At 40.0% G+C, this 24,028-nt stretch overlaps 1 protein-coding gene across 2 annotated transcripts in view; it reads left to right on the forward strand.

The window, feature by feature from the left end:
- Positions 1 to 24,028, forward strand: part of dgkb (diacylglycerol kinase, beta) — an 828,029-nt gene that overhangs the window by 451,870 nt on the left and 352,131 nt on the right. For both annotated transcript variants that reach the window (XM_063043772.1, XM_063043771.1), the window contains exons 18-19: positions 2,250 to 2,339; positions 4,761 to 4,921. In XM_063043772.1, coding sequence (XP_062899842.1) covers positions 2,250 to 2,339; positions 4,761 to 4,921 — 251 coding nt within the window. The remainder of the gene's footprint in view (positions 1 to 2,249; positions 2,340 to 4,760; positions 4,922 to 24,028) is intronic.

Raw genomic sequence — 24,028 nt, forward strand, 5'->3', positions numbered from 1 at the left:
CTACAATACAGTATGTTACTGCCCAGATGATTTTTTTTTTGTGTGTGTGGTCCTGATATTTCCAATAGTCTAAATATGTACATGGACAGTCTTGGTATCATCTGTGTTACTCAAACCTCTGCCTATTTTCGATACTGCTGACTTGAAGTTGGAGGAAAGTGAGACTACAGTCCAAGAATGTGCCAATCTGTTTCACTTACGCTTCTGTACAGGGGGTGCTCAAGTGCAGTTGCAGTTCAACCATTTCAGTATATACCTCCGAAATCTTGGGTGAAGTTTTGTGGGGATAACATCATCTTTCACAATACTTACCCTTCTGCAGCACTAGGGCATTGAGTGGAGAGCTTTGACCCTGAAGCACTACAATTAAAAAATATTAACAGCTAAAATATTTAATTACGCAAGATTAGGTTAAGTATAAGAAGTTAATTGATAGCATGAATCCTAACTCATTATATTCCCGCCTGATTTTTTAAAAATTTAAACACTGTAGTGATCAAGTCAGGAGTCTTCATTTCATTATTCAGTTGTTTTTTCTTGAAAAGCTTCATTATTTTATGGAAGTATATTTAGTGTTTTTCATTCACAGAGTGTTTCGGTGTATTTATTGTACTGAATTTTACTTCCTTCTCTTTCTACCCAGTTGTTAGACTGGAAAACCTTTTAATTGGATAAAATCTGCCATTATAAGCATCCAGCTGAGAACACAGATTAAACGTAGCTGTGGTTGACTGTTACTCTTTTCTGCCAACAGTAATGTCCCAGTGCTGAATCAAATCAAAATTAATATTTCATTGCCACTTTCAAATTGGAGGAAAAATCCTCAACATAGTAAATGCTGAGTCTGATGTTTGTGCTATCGGCATTTGGAAAGGCAATGGTTGATGCCGATAGTCATCATGGATTTGTGTATGGGGAGTCGAGCCTCATGAATTTCATTGAGTTTTCTGAAGAGGTGACCAAGAGGATTGCGTTGAGAGCAGGATAGTAGAAGTTATCTATATGGACATTAGCAAGGATTTTGACAAAGTCCCTCATTGTCGAGTGCTCCTGAAAGTTAGATCCCAGGGGATCCAGGTTGAGGTAGCCAATCAGATACAAAATTGGATTGGAGATGAAAGGAGAGGTGTCATAGTCAAGAATTGTTTTTAAGATTATCAACCTCTGACCAGTGGTGTCTGCAGGGATTAGTGCCATGTTCCTTGTAGTTTGTGACATATATTAACAATTTAGATGATAATGCAGGTAGCATGATTTGTAAACAACAGGAATTCTGCAGATGCTGGAAATTCAAGCAGCACACATAAAAGTTGCTGGTGAACGCAGCAGGCCAGGCAGCATCTCTAGGAAGAGGTACAGTCGACGTTTCAGGCCGAGACCCTTTGTTAGGACCAGCAACTTTGATGTGTGTAGCATGATTCGTAAGTTTGTGGATGACAACAATGTTGTGGATTGCGACAAAACGTTCTCTAATATTACAATAGGATCTTGATCAATGAAAAAGTAGGTAAAGGAATGGCAGATGGAATTTAACTTAAACAAGTGTGAAGTAATGCAGGATAGGGCTGTGGGGAGACTGGGACTATTTTTCTTAGGATTCCCTCTTTATCTTCCTTTAGGCTGAGGGTTGCCCTAATCAAGGTTAATAAAATCATGAAGGATATTGAGGCACGGGTAAAGTGGATAGGGATAATCTTTTTCCCAGGATGGGGAAACTAAATCTAGAAGCAAGTGATTAAGTTGAGAGGTGAATATATTTCAAGGGACTTGGGGGAGAGGTTTTTCCACACACAGGTGGTAGTTATATAGAAAGAGCTAACAGAGTAATTGGTAGAGATGGGTGTAATTATAATACTTGAAAGCAATTTGGCCAGGTGCATTGATAGGAAAAGTTTACATAAGGCCAAATTATAGGCAAATAGGAATAGCTTAGGAAGGCATCTTTTTGGCACTGATGTTGGCCTGTAGGGTCTGTCTCTCTGCTATATTACTCTATCAAATTTCATGTTTCAGGTTAAATCCTGAAATTTTCTGCCATGGGCTGCAAATGTGCATTGTAGTGACATTGCTTTGTCCTTGTTAGTCTGGTTCCATTTTCCAGAAGCTGAGTAATGCATAGATGTACATGCGACACTCTCAACAAATGGGAAACATTATCTATCCCAAAGTACTTTTGTTGGTTCATTTTTACAGAAAATTTAAAATGGTTACATAATAAACTTTAAAATATTTATCTATTTTACTTACAGACAAGGCAAATTTGCCTCAACATCCTCCAGTGGCAGTTCTTCCACTTGGAACAGGCAATGATTTGGCTCGGTGTCTTAGATCAGGAGGAGGTAAGGACAGAAGTTCCCATTGAATTATTTTCAGTCATTGTTAAAACTTTTGGTTTGGGCTTTTAGATTGTACAATTGGCTAAGTAAGCTCAATAGACGACAGAACCTGATGGCATGAACATTGACTTCTCTAACTTCCACTAGGCCCCACCTCCCCCTCGTACCCCAGCTGTTACTCATTTTTATGCACACATTCTTTCTCTCACTCTCCTTTTTCTCCCTCTGTCCCTCTGAATATACCTCTTGCCCATCCTCTGGGTCACCCCCCCCCCATCTTTCTCCCTAGGCCTCCTGTCCCATGATCCTCTCGTATCCCCTTTTGCCTATCACCTGTCCAGCTCTCGGCTCTATCCCTCCCCCTCCTGTCTTCTCCTATCATTTTGCATCTCCCCCTCCCCCTCCAGCTTTCAAATCCCTTACTCACTCTTCCTTCAGTTAGTCCTGACGAAGGGTCTCGGCCTGAAACGTCGACTGCGCCTTTTCCTATAGATGCTGCTTGGCCTGCTGCGTTCACCAGCAACTTTGATGTATGTTGCTTGAATTTCCAGCATCTGCAGAATTCCTGTTGTTTGCGACAGAATTTCAATATTAGGTTAGCTTTGGCACAAATTAATATTGCATGATCTTTTGTATTGGTTAAAATGTTGCAATGTTTTTGCAGCTCTAATCCTGAAACCAACAGACCAATAGAATTTCTTTTGACCACTTTTTAAAGTAAACTTTAGTTACTTAAAATAAGTAAATACAGCAAAAGTATTTGAATCTCCTGATTGTCAATTGCATTATTTAAGCAGTGTCAAATTACCATCCTGAATTACATCAAGGAATTTTATTTGCAAGACAAAGGATTCGTCAGTTCTCAGCACTGACTCATGCTGTTTGGAAACCTGAGATAGACAAATCAATTTGGAAACCAGAACAAATTTGAGAGCATTTTGTTACTAGTTTCAGCTTACTGTATATCCAAATCTAAAGCAGTATCCCTTTACATGTAAAGAAGTAGTTAAATAAGTAGCAGCGTCATGTGCAATATACCAAAGTTAAAGTCAACACAAAGCAGAATTTTCCAAACACAGTAGACAAATTTGACCGATTGTTTTCCAAAGTTTGTTGAGTAAGTCTCTGTGTATTCAGAATTGAATTCTGATGCAAGGCAGTTCTCGAGGTGTGAAAAAAAAATTACAAAATGATTTGAGCTGTAGAGTATAACCACCATGTTACAAATAGCTCATAATTATCGGTCAATAGTGAAAGGATTGTGCTTCCACTGTCTTTGTAAAAGTCTGCCACACAGATCTATTAGAAAATGGGAAGATCTGACTGCAAGTCTTCGCAGCTTGAGGTCCCCTTACTTTCTGTTACAATTCAAGAGGAATTCTCACCAGAGACCGCTATAATATTGTTGGTGACTTGGTGAACTTTCAGAAAGAACACCAAGAAGCAGTTGTTAATTAATATTTACATGTTGTGCACAGCATTAAATACAGATAGATATGTACTGATAGATATGGATAGAAACTGAAATACGTTTTAAAAAAAAAGTCAGTAAAGTGCTTATTAATTGTTGGGGAATATTAAATGTTGTAACATAGGACAACTGAACTTAGTTTGTGTGGGATTGTCAATATATTTTGTAGCAGGATCACTTTGTGTCAAACTTAAAACATGTCTATGCAATTGCTGACAGGGTAATTGTGTTGGTGAAAGTTGCAACAGTACGGCCTACAAAGGTGTATTGGGTCACTGACGGTAACTTGGGGACTTCCACATACAGCCTATAACTAAATGTTACTGTCAGTCTCATAGGTAATGACAGAGTTTCCAGATGCTTTATTCACCATGCTATGATCTGCTCTAACATTTTATGCATATTGAGTGCATCATCTTTTCCTTAGTCTAATGATTATGCATTTTCATGTCACTTTTTTATGATTAGCTCTTTTTAAAGCATTGTTCAATTGAGATAATATCGAATGTAGTGATTGGATGCATCTAGAATGGAAATATATGCCAGAAGGTTGGTCAGTTACTCATGGGCTGGCAGATTCAGATTTTTAATTTCTCATCCATTTCTTTCTGAATGCACTTGACTGCAAAATCAAATGTATGGTCAGTGATACAGAGAAAGAAGAGTTTGGTTCCAGTACTGATCTGAGTTAATATGAAGGAATGGCTGAATAGGTTCCACTATCCAACAAAACTTAGTTCACATTATTTTTGTTAACTGAAGTATTGAACAGCTCTGTACAAACATACCAGGTCTGACAGTGAGTGGAAAATGCATTGGGAGTGTCTCTAAATGTATCCTTTCATTCTATTATGTGTTTATTTTAATCACATACTGTATACTACTCTTTTTGTTTGGCCTCACTCAAGCAGTTTCAGCAATATGACAGGGTTATTTCTTTGTTACCTTGTAAGGTTATGAAGGTGAGAGTCTGATGAAAATTATCAAAGACATTGAGAACTGCACAGTGGTCATGTTGGACAGATGGAAAATTGAGGTGATTCCCAATTACAAAGAAGAAAAGGGAGACCCCGTGCCTTATAACATTATCAACAACTACTTCTCTATTGGAGTGGTAAGTCTGTGAACTACATTATTACCCCTGTGGATAATTTTATAACAGCATTCCTGTTTGTAGGTTTCTACTTCAGTATACATTGTTTCATTGAAATCTTCAGGACTTCCAGTATAGCAGCCACGTATATTGCTAATGTGATTTCCTTTATTAATGTGCATTATTGCAATATGCTAAAACCAGTAACCAAAAAGGAGATCATTTAGAAAAGTTGAACATAATTAAACCCAGTCAATATGGTTAAATAATGTTTGGCAAACTTACTCCTATTCTTTGAGGATGAGACAGGGAGAGTTCATTGAGAGGAACCTGTAGACATACTGTAGTGTATTTAGATTTCTAAAAGGTTTTTGACAATGTACCACGTAAAAGACTGGAACATAAGAGTGCAGTGGAAGTGTGCAAAATGGATTAAAAACTGCCTGCCTCACAAAAAACAGAGCTGGAATTACTGGAGATAACAAGTGAAGAACTGCAAGGTTGAGTACTTGGCCCCAGTTGTTCACTATTTACAGTAATTTAGAGGGAGGAACAGCATGCAAGGTTTTCGATTTTGCCAGTGATCCAAAAATAGCAGAAAGAGCATGTTATGATAAGGACACTGTGATACTGTGACAAAATATAGGTAGGTTAAATGAGTAGGCTAAAGACTAGCAAATGGAATTTAATGTGGGCAAGAGTGAAGTCATGCATTTTGGTAAGGAAAATTAAAAAAAAAGGCAGATTATTATCCAAGTGGAAGGAACTGCAAGTGAAGTACAGAGGAATATCATTGTTCTCGTGTGTGAATCACAAAAACCTAGCAGGTAGGTCCAACAAGCAGTGAAGGCAAGATGCATTTTGTTCTTCTTTGAAAAGGAGTTAGACTTTAAAGATAGGAAAGTTTTGTTAGCATTTTAGTGAAACTTCACCTGCGATAATGCTTGCAGTTTTGGTACCCTTCCGTGGAAAAAAAACGATCCCGTTCAAAAGAGATTCACCAGGCTAATTCCTGGGATGAGAGGATTGTCCTAATAAGAACCTAAATAGTTGTGGCCTGTATTCCTTTAGAGGTTGCAGGAATGACAGGAGACTGTATTCAGTCATCTGTGATCTAAAGGGGGCTTCTGATGGTAAATGCTGGAATACTTTCACCAGTCAGGAAAGTTGGACAAGGGGACATAACTACAAGTTAAGGGATCGGTCTTTTAAAACCTGAGTTACAGAGATATTTTGTATGGTGGGGGAACTTGAAGGTTCTGAAGCTTACTCCTGCTCCTATTTGTTTGTGTTCTTGTGTAATATAGTTATGAAGTAATGGTAAGAGGTTCAAGTACCAGGGTTTGTTTATTTTCTACATTACAAACAAAGCAAACATGCACTCAGTGACCAGTACCTCCTTTAGCTAACACAGTGGCCATTGAGTGTATGTTCATGGTTTTCTGCTGCTGTAGTCCATCCATATCAAAGTTCGAAGTGTTGTATGTCCTGAGATCCTCTTCTGCATACCACTGATGTTATGCGTGATTATTTGAGTTACTATCACTCTTGTCAGTTTGAACCAGTCTGGCTATTCTCCTCTGACCTCCTTCATTAACAAGGCATTTTCGTCAGCTGAGCTGCCACTCGCTAGATCTTTTTTGCACTGTTCTTTATAAACTCTAGAGTGTGAAAATACAACACGATGTGCAGTTTCTGAGATAATCAAACTACCCCATCTGTCATCAACAATCGTTCCACGGTCAAAGTCAATTAGATCACATTTCTTCCCTATTCTGATGTTTGGTCTAAATAGCAACTGAACCTCTTGACAGTGTCTGCATGCTTTTATGCATTGAATTGTTGCCATATGATTGGCTGATTATATATTTGTATTAACATGCAAGTGTACAGATCTAACTAATAAAGAGGTCCTGCATCTATATTTATATTTAAGTTTTTCCATTTAAGTTCTCCAGAGTTGTTACATGAAGAACTGTAAATTGTCACATCTTGCTAAACCCCTGTCATTTTCTGATTATATTAAATTACATGAGATATTTGTTATCTACTATTAAATACTGCATTACTTGTGTTTGAAGTAGCAATTGAATGAAATAATTGTGGGCATTTTTAGACATTAATAATCAGTCCTCAGATTTAAATAATAAATTAATGGCAGGAATATGTTGCACACATTATAACCTGTAATGGATTGTTATCAACCTGCCATTCTCGTCAAAGTGTACATGCGTTTGGAGATTGTTTTCCTGTTTCATAATTATTACTGGAGAAGTGTTTATGCACAGAGTGCTCTTTTGGACTTGGAGTAAAGGGCAAGAGATTTAGAGGGATGTGGGGAGTGGGGCTCTCTCACCCAGAGAGTAGTGAGTACCTAGAATGTTCAGCCAGAGAGAATGGTGGTACAGATTTAAGGGGTTCAGGATGGGGGGTGAATATTGGTAGCTCAGGTTGAAGTGTTTGATGTGGCGGTGTTTACTGAGGTAGGCAATTAGCTGCAGACATTTCATCACCAGTTGGAGCAACATCCTCAAGATGTACTAAGTTGAAAACAACTTGGTGAACACTGGGACATCAGACTTAAGGGATGTCCAGATGAGCAGTTGAATCACCTAGGCATTAAGGCTGTGGTGAATGGGGTCCTACTGCTTGGCATGAACTTGATGGGCTGAATGGCTTGTTGCCTTGCTGCATAACTTGACTTTATAATTCAGTTTGCTTCAGTTCTATTAGCAAAGAATGATTCCACTGTTCATATCTCCACAGCATTTATGTTCCTCATGGCTCCTTGCAATGCTGCCACAATCCAATACTGACAAAATTTTGAATAATTACACTATTTTGCTGACCCAGCTGTGATCATAGAAAGTAAAAAATCATTCACATTAATGAACAGATGCATGGGGCACTTTAACAATCATGCTACTTTCAAGTAATTCAAGGCATCTCATATCTAAGGCACAACAGGAACATTTTCACTATAAAGGGCCCTTCCGGCCCTTTGAGCCACACCGCCCAGCAACCCCCGATTTAACTCTAGCCTAATCATGGGGCATTTTACAATGACAAATTAACCCACCGACCAGTATGCTTCTGGACTGTGGGAAGGACCCGGAGTACATGGAAGAAACCCATGCAGTCACAGGGAGAACGTACAAACCCCAAACAGGCAGCAGTGGGAATTGAACCCAGATCGCTGGTACTGTAAAGCGTTGTGCTAACCACTATGCTACTGTTCCAACCACTATGCTACTGTGCCACCCCATCTGTCCTCTACTTGATCATCTTATCTAGGATAGCAAGATCTTCAGATTTTATCTGAGTTTTGGCAGTCCGAGTATTTTATCTTTGGATTTTTTAATCCAGCCTTATCCAACCCACATTACATATATTAAAAATAATGAGTAAAAATCTGTTCTGCATTGTTTACATCAATATACATCCATTTTAGAGCATATATCGTGCAGGTCATGAATGAAGTTTAGTTTCTTCATTGAAAATGAATTCCTATGTTTTTACCCACCAGGACAAAATTTATTGCTGGGGTTGATGGTTTCAGACTCTGTCTTCCATGCATGGATTTTGAATGCCAAATGTGGCTGCATGTGTTAAAATGCTGTGCTGATTACCTGCTTGTGGAATCCAGTGGTGGCCAGTATTGCTGGGATTCCCCCATGCCACACTGAATTTGTGCAATAAAAGCAGAAGTTACTGCAAACTCTCAGCAGGTCAGGCAGCGTCTGCAGAAGGAGTAACAGAGTTAACATTTCAGGTCTAATACCTTTTGTCAATTGATCTATTTCACTTTCCACAGATGTTGAGTGTTTCCAGCACTTTGTTTTTATTTCAGAATTATTGGCATCTGCAGTTTTATTTTGATATTTGTCAGGTCATATGTGGGATTAGAGACCATTTATTTTAGAATTTCTTCATTGACAGATTATAAGGTTATTTCAGTGTTATATTTTAGCATTTCTATGAGTTTTTAAGTAATTACCACTTTTAATCATTTTCTTTGATCCAAAGTGGAGGCAGTAAGATCAACCCTCCATATCCAGCCCTGCTCATATAGACACCATGGCAAACAACTCCAGACAGTGGGCTTGGCACAGCACAACCCAACTCATTAACATCCAACAACTGAGGATACAATTCTATCCGTGAGTGTTTTCACACAGAAGATTGAAGACTCATTTAAGTTTTGATTTTTTTTTTAAATACAGGAAGGTACCTATATTCATGAAGGAGTTTGCAGTTTCTAACATCTCCTTAGGTAACATTGCCATTTATTATTCATTCTGTGACTAGCGTTGAATCAGATTACGCTGGAGAGGTTCTGCACAATTCAGGCAGAATTGTTTCCCCTTTTGAAAAATGGCACAGCAGCTCCCAATGTATGGAATTTCTTTGACTTTCATCTTACTGAAGGACAGAATTTATTGTGGAGTCCTTTAGCCAACAGATTCAAGATTCATCCATATTACCACCATCTGGTTAGTGATTTAAACAAGTGCTGGATTAGTTTATCGCGGAGGCACCTAACCCAGAGAAGAAGGATCATTTGAGGGTTCTGTGTGCAGTCCAGAATAGAAATTGAATTTCTTTGTGTCTTAATTGAAGATTTTGATTTTGTGTACAGTAAAACATTTTGAAAATTCTTGCAAGGTTTTATGGTCTAAAAATTCTGACATAAGTTTGGATTTAGTTTGTGTTTTATAATTGATTTGAAGCTGGAAATAAATTGCAAGATGCAACTGACACTTCTCCAGATGAACAGTGTTAGGGCACTCCATCCCCATATGTGCTGCTGGAGGGGCTGCTGGGTTGCAATGGTATTAGTCAGTGGGCAACATGTAATTGACTTTACAGCTGCAACTTTGCAGTGAACATGAAACAGCATGAATGACAAAGCAAACGTTAGTGAAAGACAGAAGGACTGATGTCAAAGAACAGTTCTTAACAGGGAGTGCTTCACAAAAGAAGATGGGTCCAATATCTCTGTATGTTGCAGGTAAGACTTTCCTTTGAATGTGAGAACTTACTGCCTCATCAGGGGCCACTGACACCACATCATCTACTATAGTGTGGAGCTTGTCTGAGATCTGGCACTCCTGGTTCAGCTTTTCCATTTGAGCTTGTTATGGGGTTTTCAGAGCACCACCTTGCTGGAAACTGGTGTGGATTTGTGTACTCAATGTTCTGCTTCCCTACTTCACATTCTCTATCCCTCTTCCAAACCTACCATAAACATTCAAACATATCTTCAAAGAACACAGCACTCACCTAGTTCATAATTCTACAGAATTTCTATTTCTGAAAATCACAGCAACTGTATCATGCAGTGATGGTCATAGAGCTGCTGACCTTGGGTCTAATCTGGCCAACAGACCTCTGGAGTTTGTATATTCTTCCCCTAACTGTTTTGAGGCATCTTGGAGTGCTCAGGTTTTGTCATATTTCCCAGTGACGTATGAATTGGTTGGCTAATTGACTAAGTTGGTAAATGAGTAGTAGAGTGTCGGGACAGGAATATGCTATGTAAACAAAGGGATGAGTATAGGCTAGAGTTCAAAGGTACGTTTATTATCAAAGAATGTATGCAGTATACAACTCTGAGATATATCTTCAAATAGCCACAAAACAAGAAAACCATAGAAGCCATTTAAAGAAAAATATCAGCCCTCCCATGCACAAAAAAAATCAAATCTCTCAAACGGCAATATGATCACCAACCCCACACCCCCACACTCGGGGTGGGGGGGGGGGCGGATGCACAAACAGCAATTACAACCTCAGACCACGCCCCTTCCCCACATGCAACAAAACAAATCATGCAAACTGGAAGGCATCAAACCCGAAAACACAACCTCCCTACTCAAATAAACCTAACAAATGGCACCAAGCAGCAATAAGAACGGGTGAAAACAGAGAATATAAAAGCATAAAATGAAAGCGTCCAATTTGAACTACAGAGTCCACATTTTTGAACTAAATTTGAACTACTGTAATAATAATAATAGGCATCCATTGGTCTCATGAGACCATGGATTTGCGCCTTGGAAGGTTTCCAGGGCACAGGCTGGGGCAAGGTTGTATGGAAGACTAGCAGTTGCCCATGCTGCAAGTCTCCCCTCTCCACGCCACCGATGTTGTCCAAGGGAAGGGCATTAGGGCCCATACAGCTTGGTACCGGTGTCGTCGCAGAGCAATGTGTGGTTAAATGCCTTGCTCAAGGACACACGTTGCCTCAGCCGAGGCTTGAACTAGCGACCTTCAAATCACTAGACGAACGCCTTAACTACTTGTCCACGTGCCAACACTGAACTACTATAGATTAAGCACAATTTGAACTAGAGTCCACAGTCCAATCCATAAATCACAGTACTTTGGTGACAGCATCGAGGGAGCGAGAGACCACTTGCGCAAAAAGGTCTTCCCTCTGGAACAGTGAGTGAGAGACCCGTCACACACAAACACTTCCCCTCGGCAGCAATGACTGAGAGATCCATCACACAGAAACAGCTTCCTTCAGGAGCAGCGAGCAAGAACTACGTCACACACAGACACCTTCCCTCAGGAACAGCAAACAAGAGGCAGGGAGTCGGCGCTCAACACTCGCTGGCCCTCTGCGTTCACCTTGATGTTTCACTCTTCCATGATGCTTTATTCAGCAAGAAATGGAGTCAATCATAGGCTTTCACCCTGTCTCTAAGCTTCTTCACCTTGACGTTGCTCACCTCCTGGGATTTTCTCAGAGATAGCAAAGCGCTAGATCACTGAATCAATCTACAAACTAAATTACCAGCTCTAACAGTACCAGAAACACATTTAAAATAAAAAGAACACATAGAAGTGAAATAGATAGTTTTGTGGACTATCTGGAAGATGAATAAACTCTTCTTAGGATTCCAGCCAGGTACAGATATTGATGATGTTTTGATGACAAAGTCGGCCATCTTCCTCCCTGAAGAAGATGGCGGAGTTTATCACTGAAACATCATCGATACCTGTACCCGAGAAGAGTTTATTCATCATATACTGTATACCGGGAAAGCACAAGATTCTTTATCAGGAAGATGTCATCTGAGGAATCATTGTTTGTGCCATCTTGATCGGAAGATGAATGATTGATGTTGGCACAGATGGCTGATAAATGAAAGGGCCATTTTCCAGATTGTACGACTCTGTAACATTAATGCAACAAATGGGTTTTTGCTCATGATATTGTGCAATTCCTATTTACCATGGAAGAGCAATGATAGTGAGGAAGTTGAAATTGGAGAGAAATTATTCCACACTGTGAGTGTGTAACCTATAAATTCCTCCATGGCTGCAACATTGTTACTAGACTTCAGCTTTTGCTTCAGGATCATTTCCTAAGTTGAATCTCAACCAACCACTGATCTTTGTGCACTCAGGCTGATTTCAAAGTACAATATACTGTATTATTCCATCAGAATTCAATGACTTCCTGGCACTGTCTGACTAAGTGATATTCAAGCACAGAATGAGTTAACTTCCTTCTGTTGCTGATTCTAGCGTGGGTTAACTAAAGTCTTGCGATGCATTAGATACACTTCTTTTGGGATGAAGTGTCTTTCACTCTGATACTATATGTATAACAGTCATAATTGCCATTCTGATGAAGCAGGGTATTGAGACTTCCCTGGATATCTACCCAACAGGATTAAGTGATCTACTTATTGTTCTTTCATTGTCGTCGATACCTCTGATTAGAGACAAACAGCAACTGCCGAGTTTGTGCAGAATGCTGGACTGAGTCTGTCCTTTGGTATTGAAAAATAGTTTTAACCGCACTGTTTTCTTCCCTCATGAGAAGCCAGGAAATGGGTGCAGTGTAGGGTGAATATAAATAGATGCTTGATGGATGGCACAAAATCAGTGATGTGAAGGACCTAATCCCAGCCTTTATGAATCTAAATGTATATACAAGGAACTGAATTATTGCAAATCTCCCACTATAGAAGTACTATAAGCAAAACTGCAAAATAGTTGCATGCCCAGCATTAAATATCTAGTTGGAAAGGTTTGCTACGGCCATAAATTATAGATACAGCTGAAAACAAAACTGCAATTCAAATTGCTGCTGTGAATCTGCCTCCATTCTCCCACCTCCACATCCTGCTCTCCTTCATTCACATTCTGAGCCACGTTCAGTCTCCAGTGATCAGCTAGATGTTCTCTCTTATGCTGTGGCAATGCCCCTTCTCAGACCCTCTCACCAAGGCTAATTCGCAATTGCTAATTGCATTTTTCTATTCTGATCAACATCTCCATCCCGTCTTTGTAGTTACACTGATCAAGTTCTTTGGCCTAATGTGAGCTCCACCTCCACCTCGCTTGCAATTGTACAAGCTTTCTCTTTGACAGCTCCAACTTTCAGCCCAGCATAACCTGATATCACTGGGCCACCACTGTCTGCTCTGCTACAAGTGGCTCCTAGACCTCAAACACAAAATACTCTTGCAGATGCTGGGGTCAAAGCAAAACACACAACACGCTGGAGGAACTCAGCAGGTCAGGCAGCATCCGTGGAAACGAACAGTCAATGTTTCCATGGATGCTGCCCGAGCTGCTGAGTTTCTCCGGCATGTTATGCGTGTTTCCTAGACCTCAATATAGGCTTTTCAGAGTGTTGAGTAGATTCATCTTGAAGGAGCATCTCACCATATTGACATGTGCACAAGCAATGGACAAATTGTTTGCCAAATTTCTCTACGTCAGAGACAGGGAGGAGGACTACTTACTTCACAAATCCTCGTGACATATTCACAATATATATCAGTGATAATAAACATGATTCTTTGCAAATTGCTGTTGGCTTCTTGTTTTAGTCTGTAAATGATATTTATTAAATTTAAAATTTCTTTTGAAAACTGCACAGGTTACATTTGGGACTTAAAACACATGGTCTGGTTTAGTCATTGTTCTTTCGTTCTCAAATAGTCTCTGGGAATTTATGCAACTGAGTAGATTGATCACTCAAAGTAACTCTGGAAAAATAATTCTGCACCTGCAGGACCAGCGTAAGTCTACAGTTTTACAAACTATTTCATCTGTAATCTAACATTTATGTTTGTTTTGTCAGCACAACAGTTTGTGATTGACAAAACAAATCATAAAAATGCTATTGCTTGTGACTTAGTTCTACTTCCATTAAATTCTCACTTCAAAAAACAGAGGCCTAGGAACCATTAAACAATGAGAGACTGATTCTCTTTATTTATTTATTAATCTATTTCGGGCTGTTTTGATTCTTAAAAAAACAAACGTTAATTTGCAATGGATCTACTGTAAACTATTTCCAGAATATTATATTGAGTTTGGAGCAAGCCAGGCTTGATTATTGCAGGAGAGCTTGTTTTTTTTTCTCTAGGACTTGATGCATTTTTAATTTATAACTAACTTGCATGTAAGTTTCATGTTCACGCATTGATCATTGGCAGTTGGGTCATGATAAACCTGCACTGCATTACCAGAAATTAAAAAGGAACAAACTGAAGACGTAGAAGGCAAATTTGAAACAAGATCAAAGCAGGCTCCATGGATTATATTGAAAGCAGTGATTTTCAAAAATAATCTCATATTTGTTACAAAGACAAGTTTATTGTCATATGCACAGGTGCAATGAAAACCTTGTGGATTTTATTGCTTGTGTTTAACTTACAGTTGACGATATGGGACAAAATATTTAGTTATTCTTGCAAAGGGCTGTTACAGATTTATTGAACCATAATCCCAGGCCTCTCTTCCCTGTCAGTAAACTACAAGTTTTACATGGCAACACATGCAAAACGCTGGAGGGACTCAGCAGGACAGGCGGCATCTGTAGAGAAGGGTAAACAGTCAACCTTTCGGCTGAGACCCTTTTTCAGGATTGAGAATGAATTAGAAAGATGCCAGAATAAAAAGGAAGTGGGAGGGAAAAGAGGCTAGCTGGAAGGTGATCAGTGAAGCCAGGTGGGTGGGAAAGGTCAAGGACTGGAAAACAAAGAATCTGATAGGAGAGGATGGTGGACCAAAGGAGAAAGGGAGACCCAGAGGAAGTAATAGGCAAATGAGGAGAAGTAAAAGTTTAGAGCAGGGAATAGAAGAAGTGGAGAGAGGAAAATTTCGTCAACAGAAGGAGGAATTCATTCCATCAGGTTGGAGGGTACCCAAATGGAATACAACGTATTGCTTCTCCAAATTGAAGGTGGCCTCATCTTGGCACAAGAGTAGGCCATGGATCGACGTGTCGGAATGGGGATTAAAATATTTGGTCACCGGTAAGTCCTACTTGTGGCAAATGGTGCGGACATTTACATATATCTTCACAAGAACTTTGGGAGGCCATTCTTGACCCCAGCTTTGGTTCTCTATGCAGTCAAAGAAGAATGCAGTAGCCTGCTGTATTACTTTGAATGTTGTAACAAATTTCGCCCTTAAAATAACATCATGCCTTTAAAGACAGGTATCTTTTCTTTTCAATATTCCTCTGGTGGTCTTGCTCTATTCTTAAAGCAGAGAGTCATCTATAATGAGAGAAATCTGGAGCAAAATGAATCATGTTGATCCTGGTGGAAATTTCCATTTGCATTGCAAGCCAAATACAAATCTGTTAAGTTAGCAGCAGGTCAGCACAATCTGTTGCTTGAAGCCAAAGGCTCATTGCCAAGTTGGCGCTAAACCTATTTGATGTGCAACTGCCAAAGTTCCTGATACCAATCCCCAATACCACTGCAAATAGCAAGTAACTAATTTCAATCAGCCCTGTATTTCAGTCACTGTGGGGAGAGTAGGAGGCCACCCACTGAAAAATATTCTCAAGCTGGATGTATATTTGAATGAATCACAAATGACAGTGCAGCTAATTTTAGAGTTCAAACTTTTACCTGGCCGCCTACAGTTGTATTTCTGTTTAATCAGCATTAGTTAAAAGGAAGCCCCATTCATCACTTTCAGTGCTGTGCTTTGAGTTATGAATACAATTTGTCTGATCCCAGAACAATGAATATAATTGAATAATTTTATGTCGGATTCCTCCATCTCCTCCCCGCCGCCCCCCCCCCCCACTTCTCCAACTAGCACCATCAATTTAGCATGATGAAAGTGTAAATCAAGCATTCAATACAAAGTCAAAGTTTACATGGAATAAGGTGCATTGAATATAAATTTGCAAAGTTTGCAACCTGCTGCATCTGTCTATGCACACTTGGAATATCAGCAGGAGGTGGACTTACTTCACCTTAAGGGACAAATGTAATTGGTAATATAGGCCCAGGCTTGTAATCTTTTAATATAAAATTCTGCAAATCTGCATTCTAATTACACAAAGCAGCTAAGATTGGAATGATATAATGGAGTTTTTTTTTGGTTTGTTGGGTTGAATCTGTCAGAGCATGCCCTAGATTTCTCAAAGCAAAATAGTAAGTGTGAACTCATAAATAACTTTTGTTATTATATGCACTTATTAATGGCATTATTTTATTTTATAGATTGCATGATGCATGTATTGTTAATGCTGAATACAAAAGTGCTTTACCATCATATACAACGTAAACATTTAATGGAAAAATATAGCAATTGTACAAATGTTCTGTGGATACCTAAGAAGGTAAACATCACCTAACAGTGAAATGCTTCTCATTGAAAAGCCTTCTTGCTACAATTGAGCTTGAATGAGGCTATTGTAGCTTGTTTGTATTCCTATATTGATTTTTTCAGGATCACGTGTTCCTAAAAGAGTGAAACATCTGTCTATTGCCCTGTATCTAAAAGGCAGTTTGAAATCACTTCAGAAAATCTGGTGCAATGCTTTGGAGATCAGTGTTTGGAACAGTGAATTACATTTCTTCTGATGCTTAATTTGGAAATAATCCTTGATTCTTTGAAATGTTGCCCAGGGTTCTCAAATAAAGTCCTCAATAAAAGAAAACAGAAAATGGCAGAGATACTCTGTGAATGAAATTGAATTAATGCTTAATTGTCATTGACTCTTTATCAGACTGGCTATTTGTAATTTTTCAATTTTCATAATCCTCTATATAATGCCATAGCTATGTCATGGCATTTCAGGATCGGCGATGGGATGGTAGGGCTGGTGCAAATATTGGAAATCTGAGATTGAAAAAAGAACAGAAAATGTAGTATTTTGCCAGGAAGTTGGGCAGCACCCATATGGAGAAAGATAGCTAACAGTTAAGGTCAATGAGTTTTAGACAAGCAAGCAATTGCTGACAAGGGGGAAAAGCAGAGAGAACTTAGGGAATATCTTTATTTATTCAAGCTGTAAGGGTTTGTTGATCAGAACTCATCTGCCTGGAGGAAACATACATAGAAAGAGGAAAAATAATGTAAGAGCATGTACATAATGTCAGTGAGAGTAAAGTCCAAATCCGGATATTCTGTTAACACAAGCAAGAGAAAATCTGCAGATGCTGGAAATCCAAAGCAACACAAAATGCTGGAGGAACTCAGCAGGTCAGGCAGCATCTATAGAAATGAATAAACAGTCGTTTATTATGAATAACATGCTTATTCATTTCTGTAGATGATGTCTAACCTGCTGAGTCCCTCCAGCATTTTGTGTTTGTTGCTTTGGATGTTATTAAACTGCATATGGCAAGTTGAATGTTGGGACGCAGTGAGAGCAGGATTTGAGGCAGTCTGAATATCTTAAGAGGTATTTTTAATTGTCACACTCAGCCGATTGTATATATCTCCGTATAAACTGAAAATGATACCAGGTAAAATAATTAATCTGTATAAACTGAAAATCATACCAGGTAAAATTCCTTTACTTACTGTTTTTCATTTGTGTCATTGTTAACAACACATTAGGCACGTAACTCTTTGCTAATTCCCTTGTAAACATTTCACAATTATTGAATCATACTGCTTTCCTTTCTCACAGTCGTATTCATCTTTTAACATTGTATTCCACCCCCCACACCCCACACACACAACTTTTTTGTTTCAGTTTTTTGTAGCTTTGTAATACTTTACTGTATTGCAATTCATACTGTATACTGATTAAGGGAGTGTACATGATTCTTCTACAGAATTGATATCAGATTTAATATCATCGGCATACATTGTAAGATTTGTTAACTTTGCAGCAGCAGTACAATGCAGTATGTGATAAATATAGAAAAAGAACTGAATTGCAGTAAGTATATTCTATATATAGAATAGTTAAATTAAGATTAGTAGTGCAAAAACAGAAATTTTAAAAAAGTAGTGAGGTAGTGTTCATGGGTTTAATGTCCATTTGGAAATCAGGTGGCAGAAGAGAAGGAGCTGCTCCTGAATCTGAGTGTGTGCCTTTAGGGTTCTGTGCCTCCTTCCTGATGGGTACAATGAGAAGGGGGCTTGTCTTGTGGGGTGGCGGTTCTTGATGATGGAAGTAGCTTTTCTGAGGCACCACTCCTTGAAGTTATCTTGGATACTACTTGAGGATTCACAGCTATATAGCTCAGAGTCATAGTGTAAAACAGCATAGAAACAGGCCCTTTGGCTCAACTGATCGATGTTGACCTCCGCATCTTCCCTACTAGGTTCATTTGCCTATAACCCTGAAAGCTCTCCTCTTCATGTATGTATCCAAATGCTATTTAAAAGTTGCATCCTCTGGCAGCTTATTCTATCTACCCACTTCCTTCTGTGTAATGAAGTTACCTTTCAGATCTCTTTTAAAATTCTCCCCTCGTCTATCTGTGCCCTCTAGTTTTAGACTCCCTGACCCTGGTGAAAAGACTATGGCTACCTTATCCATAACCCTCATGATTTTATTAACTTCTATGAAATCACCTCTTATTCTATGCTCCAAGGATTAAAAGTCCATGGTGGCCAGTCTCTCCCTGTAATTTAGCCCTGCTAATCCAGGCAACATCCTCATAAATCTCTTCTGCACCGTCTGCAGTTTGACAATGTTTTTCCGATAACAGGGTGACCAGAATTGTATTCCAGGTACAGTTTCACCAGCAACCTGTATAGTTAGTTAGTTAGTTATTGCCTCTTATGCTGCTGGCATTTAGGGCAGCGATGACGGTCCTCCAACTCTGTCTGTCCTTGGCCAACTTCTTTATCGTGCTCCGGGTCTGCTTCAGGATCCTCACTTCTGCCTCTACAGTACAGTGCCAAGTTGTCTTTGGTCTCCTGCCTTTCCTTCGCCCTTCAGGGCTCCAGTAGAGTGCTGTCTTGATGGTGGAGTTGTCCTTTCTTCTCTCCAGATGCTCAATCCATCCCCGACATTTCCTAATGATGGTTGTGGACATGTCTTCATGGTGACACTGAAGGAGTAGGGCATGGTTGGAGATCTTTCTTGGCCAGAAAATACTGTGGATCTTCTGGAGGCTCATGGTGTGGAATGATGACAGCTTGGCAAGGTCATTCTCTGACACGTGCCAGCATTCTGATCTGTACAGGAGTGTGGACAGAACACAGCTCTGGTACAGCTTCGCCTTAGTGTGGACACTACATTTGACTGATCCCCATATGTTGCTCATTGATTTGAAGACATTTCTAGCTTTGCTGAGTCTACACTGGATGTTGTCCTTGGTCCCAGTTACATAACTTCAACATAATGTTGGTACTCGTGAACTCGATGCCCTGACTGATGAAGGCCAGTATACTGAATGACTTCTTCTCCATCCTGTCAATTTGCATTCATTGCCACTTTCAACAAACTATGCACTTGCACTCCCAGGCCTCTCTGTTTCCAAATATTTGTCAGTGCCCTGTCATTCTCTGCATAAGTTATACCCCCCTTGAATATCAAACATGTGTCACTCACACATATCTAAGTTAAAATCCATTTGCCATCCTCAGCCCATCTCCCTAACTGATCAAGGTCTCTTTGCAATTCGGTAAACAAGATCCTCAAATTTAGGCTACATCCACACTACGCCGGATAATTTTGAAAACAAAGCTTTTTCTCTTCGTTTTGACCATCTGTCCACACTAAAACGGCGTTGTCATCCCCTGAAAATGGAGAATTCCAGAAACAGTCTCCAGAGTAAATAAATCTGAAAACGCCTAATATCCAGTAGCAGTGTGGACATGGTAAACGGAGCTTTTTAAAACCGCTGCCATGACGTGTCGCAACAGATGGCAGCAGCACGGCTTCTTCTTCTTCAATTGGTACTAAAGCGTACAATCACCACAGCGATATTTGATTCTGCACTTCACAGAACCTAACAATTTCAAAACAGACAGCAACGAGACCGAAGCCAGAAGAGTTAGAAATATACTCACCAAATACTTCGACCCATAGCTTACTGAATAAATAAGTATACTCACTTTGCCCTGTTTTCTGTCCTTGCTTGTATGAAGGTAAGGACAGAAAACACCCTCCGCCACCTCCAGTTTAAATTCCATGCGGAATATTTTGGAGGATCAAAAACCAAGAACCAATTTGGTTTACCTATTTATGCAAGTACTTCTCTGACAATAAATGTGTAACAGCCTAATGCAACATTGTATGAAAATACACGATAACACTGATGCAGACATGTTTTATACATTTAACAAGGTGCTTTATTAATGCAACAGAGTTAGTCAGTTTTTCAATGTTCGTCGTCAGCCGGGTCATACTGTCCGTGAACTCCCTGTCGGTTGCCTCCATACACTCCAGTGTTTTTTTTAGTTTTAAGTCCTCCTGCGCGAGAGCCAAGAGCAATTCCTTTTAAGTTTTTAACCATATAACCATATAACAATTACAGCACGGAAACAGGCCATCTTGGCCCTTCTAGTCCATGCCGAACTCTTACCCTATCCTAGTCCCACCGACCTGCACAGCCTATAAGCCTCCATTCCTTTGCTGTCCATATATCTATCCAATTTAACTTTAAATGACAACGTAGAACCTGCCTCAACCACTTCTGCAGGAATCTCATTCCACACAGCTACCACTCTCTGAGTAAAGAAGTTTCCCCCCCCATGTTACCCCTAAACTTTTGTCCTCTAATTTTCAACCCATGTCCTCTTGTTTGAATCTTCCCCACTATCAATGGAAGAAGTCTAACCATGTCAACTCTATCAATCCCCCTCATAATTTTAAACACCTCTATCAAGTCCCCCCTCAACCTTCTATGCTCCAAAGAATAAAGACCTAACTTGTTCAACCTTTCTCTGTAACTTAGGAGATGAAACCCCGGCAACATTTTAGTAAACCTCCTCTGTACTCTCTCAATTTTATTGACATCTTTCCTATAATTCGTTTACCAAAACTGTACACAATACTCCAGATTTGGCCTTACCAACGCCTTATACAAATTCAACATTACATCCCAACTCCTATACTCAATGCTCTGATTAATAAAGGCCAGCAAACCAAAAGCTTTCTTCACCACCCTATCCACATGAGATTCCATCTTCAGGGAACTATGCACCACCATTCCTAGATCCCTCTGTTCCAAAGCATTCTTTAATGCCCTACCATTTACCATGTATGTCCTATTTTGATTAGTTCTACCAAAATGCAGCACCTCACATTTTTCAGCATTAAAATCCATCTGCCATCTTTCAACCCACTCTTCCAACTGTCCCAAATCTCTCTGCAAGTTTTGAAAACATACCTCATCATCCACAAAACCACCTGTTTTAGTATCATCTGCATACTCACTAATCCAATTTACCACCCCATCATCCAGATCATTAATATGTATTACAAACAACATTGGACCCAGTACCGATCCCTGAGGCACACTGCTACACACCGTCCTCCAATCTGACACACAGCCATCCACCACTACTCTCTGACGTCTCCCATCTAGCCACTGCTGAATCCATTCCACCACTTCCACATTAATACCCAACGATTGAACCCTCCCAACCAACCCGCTGTGTGGAACCCTGTCAAGGGCCCCACTGAAGTCCATATAGACAACATCCACCGTTTTACCCTTGTCAACCTTCTTAGTAACCTCATCAAAAAATTCAATAAGATTTGTCAAACATGACCTTCCATGCACAACTCCATGTTGACTGTTCCCAATCAGACCCCGTCCATCCAGAAAACTATATATACCATCTCTAAGAATACTTTCCATCAATTTACCCACCACTAATGTGTAGCCCAAGAAATAGTGGATGCATTAGTGATAATTTTTCAAAACTCGTTAGATTCTGGACTAGTTCCTGAGGATTGGAAGGTGGCTAATGTAACTCCACTTTTTAAAAAAGGAGGGAGAGAGAAACCGGGGAATTATAGACCGGTTAGCCTAACGTCGGTGGTGGGGAAACTGCTGGAGTCAATTATCAAGGATGTGATAACAGCACATTTGGAAAGCGGTGAAATGATCGGACAAAGTCAGCATGGATTTGTGAAAGGAAAATCATGTCTGACGAATCTCATAGAATTTTTTGAGGATGTAACTAGTAGAGTGGATAGGGGAGGACCAGTGGATGTGGTATATTTGGATTTTCAAAAGGTTTTTGACAAGGTCCCACACAGGAGATTAGTGTGCAAACTTAAAGCACACAGTATTGGGGGTAAGGTATTGGTGTGGGTGGAGAATTGGTTAGCAGACAGGAAGCAAAGAGTGGGAATAAACGGGACCTTTTCAGAATGGCAGGCGGTGACTAGTGGGGTACCGCAAGGCTCAGTGCTGGGACCCCAGTTGTTTACAATATATATTAATGACTTGGATGAGGGAATTAAATGCAGCATCTCCAAGTTTGCGGATGACACGAAGCAGGGTGGCAGTGTTAGCTGTGAGGAGGATGCTAAGAGGATGCAGGGTGACTTGGATAGGTTGGGTGAGTGGGCAAATTCATGGCAGATGCAATTTAATGTGGATAAATGTGAAGTTATCCACTTTGGTGGCAAAAATAGGAAAACAGATTATTATCTGAATGGTGGCCGTTTAAGAAAAGGGGAGGTGCAACGAGACCTGGGTGTCATTATACACCAGTCATTGAAAGTGGGCATGCAGGTACAGCAGGCTGTGAAAAAGGCGAATGGTATGCTGGCATTTATAGCAAGAGGATTCGAGTACAGGAGCAGGGAGGTACTACTGCAGTTGTACAAGTCCTTGGTGAGACCACACCTGGAGTATTGTGTGCAGTTTTGGTCCCCTAATCTGAGGAAAGACATCCTTGCCATAGAGGGAGTACAAAGAAGGTTCACCAGATTGATTCCTGGGATGGCAGGACTTTCATATGAAGAAAGACTGGATGAACTGGGCTTGTACTCGTTGGAATTTAGAAGATTGAGGGGGAATCTGATTGAAACGTATAAGATCCTAAAGGGATTGGACAGGCTAGATGCAGGAAGATTGTTCCCGATGTTGGGGAAGTCCAGAACGAGGGGCCACAGTTTGAGGATAAAGGGGAAGCCTTTTAGGACCGAGATTAGGAAAAACTTCTTCACACAGAGAGTGGTGAATCTGTGGAATTCTCTGCCACAGGAAACAGTTGAGGCCAGTTCATTGGCTATATTTAAGAGGAAGTTAGATATGGCCCTTGTGGCTACGGGGGTCAGGGGGTATGGAGGGAAGGCTGGGGCGGGGTTCTGAGTTGGAGGATCAGCCATGATCATAATAAATGGCGGTGCAGGCTCGAAGGGATGAATGGTCTACTCCTGCACCTATTTTCTATGTTTCTATGTTTCTATGTAACTGGACAAACGTGCACCAAGTATACCGTTTCCTCTTCGCTTGTTTTCTGTGTCCTGCGCACGCCCAGTAGGAGGAAATTCGCCCAAATATCCATCTACTGTGGACAGAGATATTTTGAAAAACGCTTAGTGTGGATGCCTGTCATTTTTACTCGAAACCGGCGTTTTCAAAATTATCCGGCGTAGTGTGGACGTAGCCTAAGTATCATCAGCACACTTGCTAATCATGCTGAGTACATTCACATTTAAATTGTTTACATAAATAACAGAGGTTCACCCCAGCACTGACCTCTGTGGCACCACATTAGTCACAGGCTTCCAGACAGAGAATCAAGTTTCAACCATTTAGACTTTTGTTGCGATTTATACTGATTAACAAATGTTTTAAATTTTATTTCTTATCATTGGTATTTTATGTCCTCTTGAGTCATAATTCCTCAATCAGATTTATTCAAATAACCTCGTATCTCTTGCTGCCAGTTACAGTTATCTGCACTACAGACATC

This window comes from Mobula hypostoma, chromosome 3 (assembly GCF_963921235.1).
Source record: "Mobula hypostoma chromosome 3, sMobHyp1.1, whole genome shotgun sequence".
Classification (NCBI taxonomy): Eukaryota; Metazoa; Chordata; class Chondrichthyes; order Myliobatiformes; family Myliobatidae; genus Mobula; species Mobula hypostoma.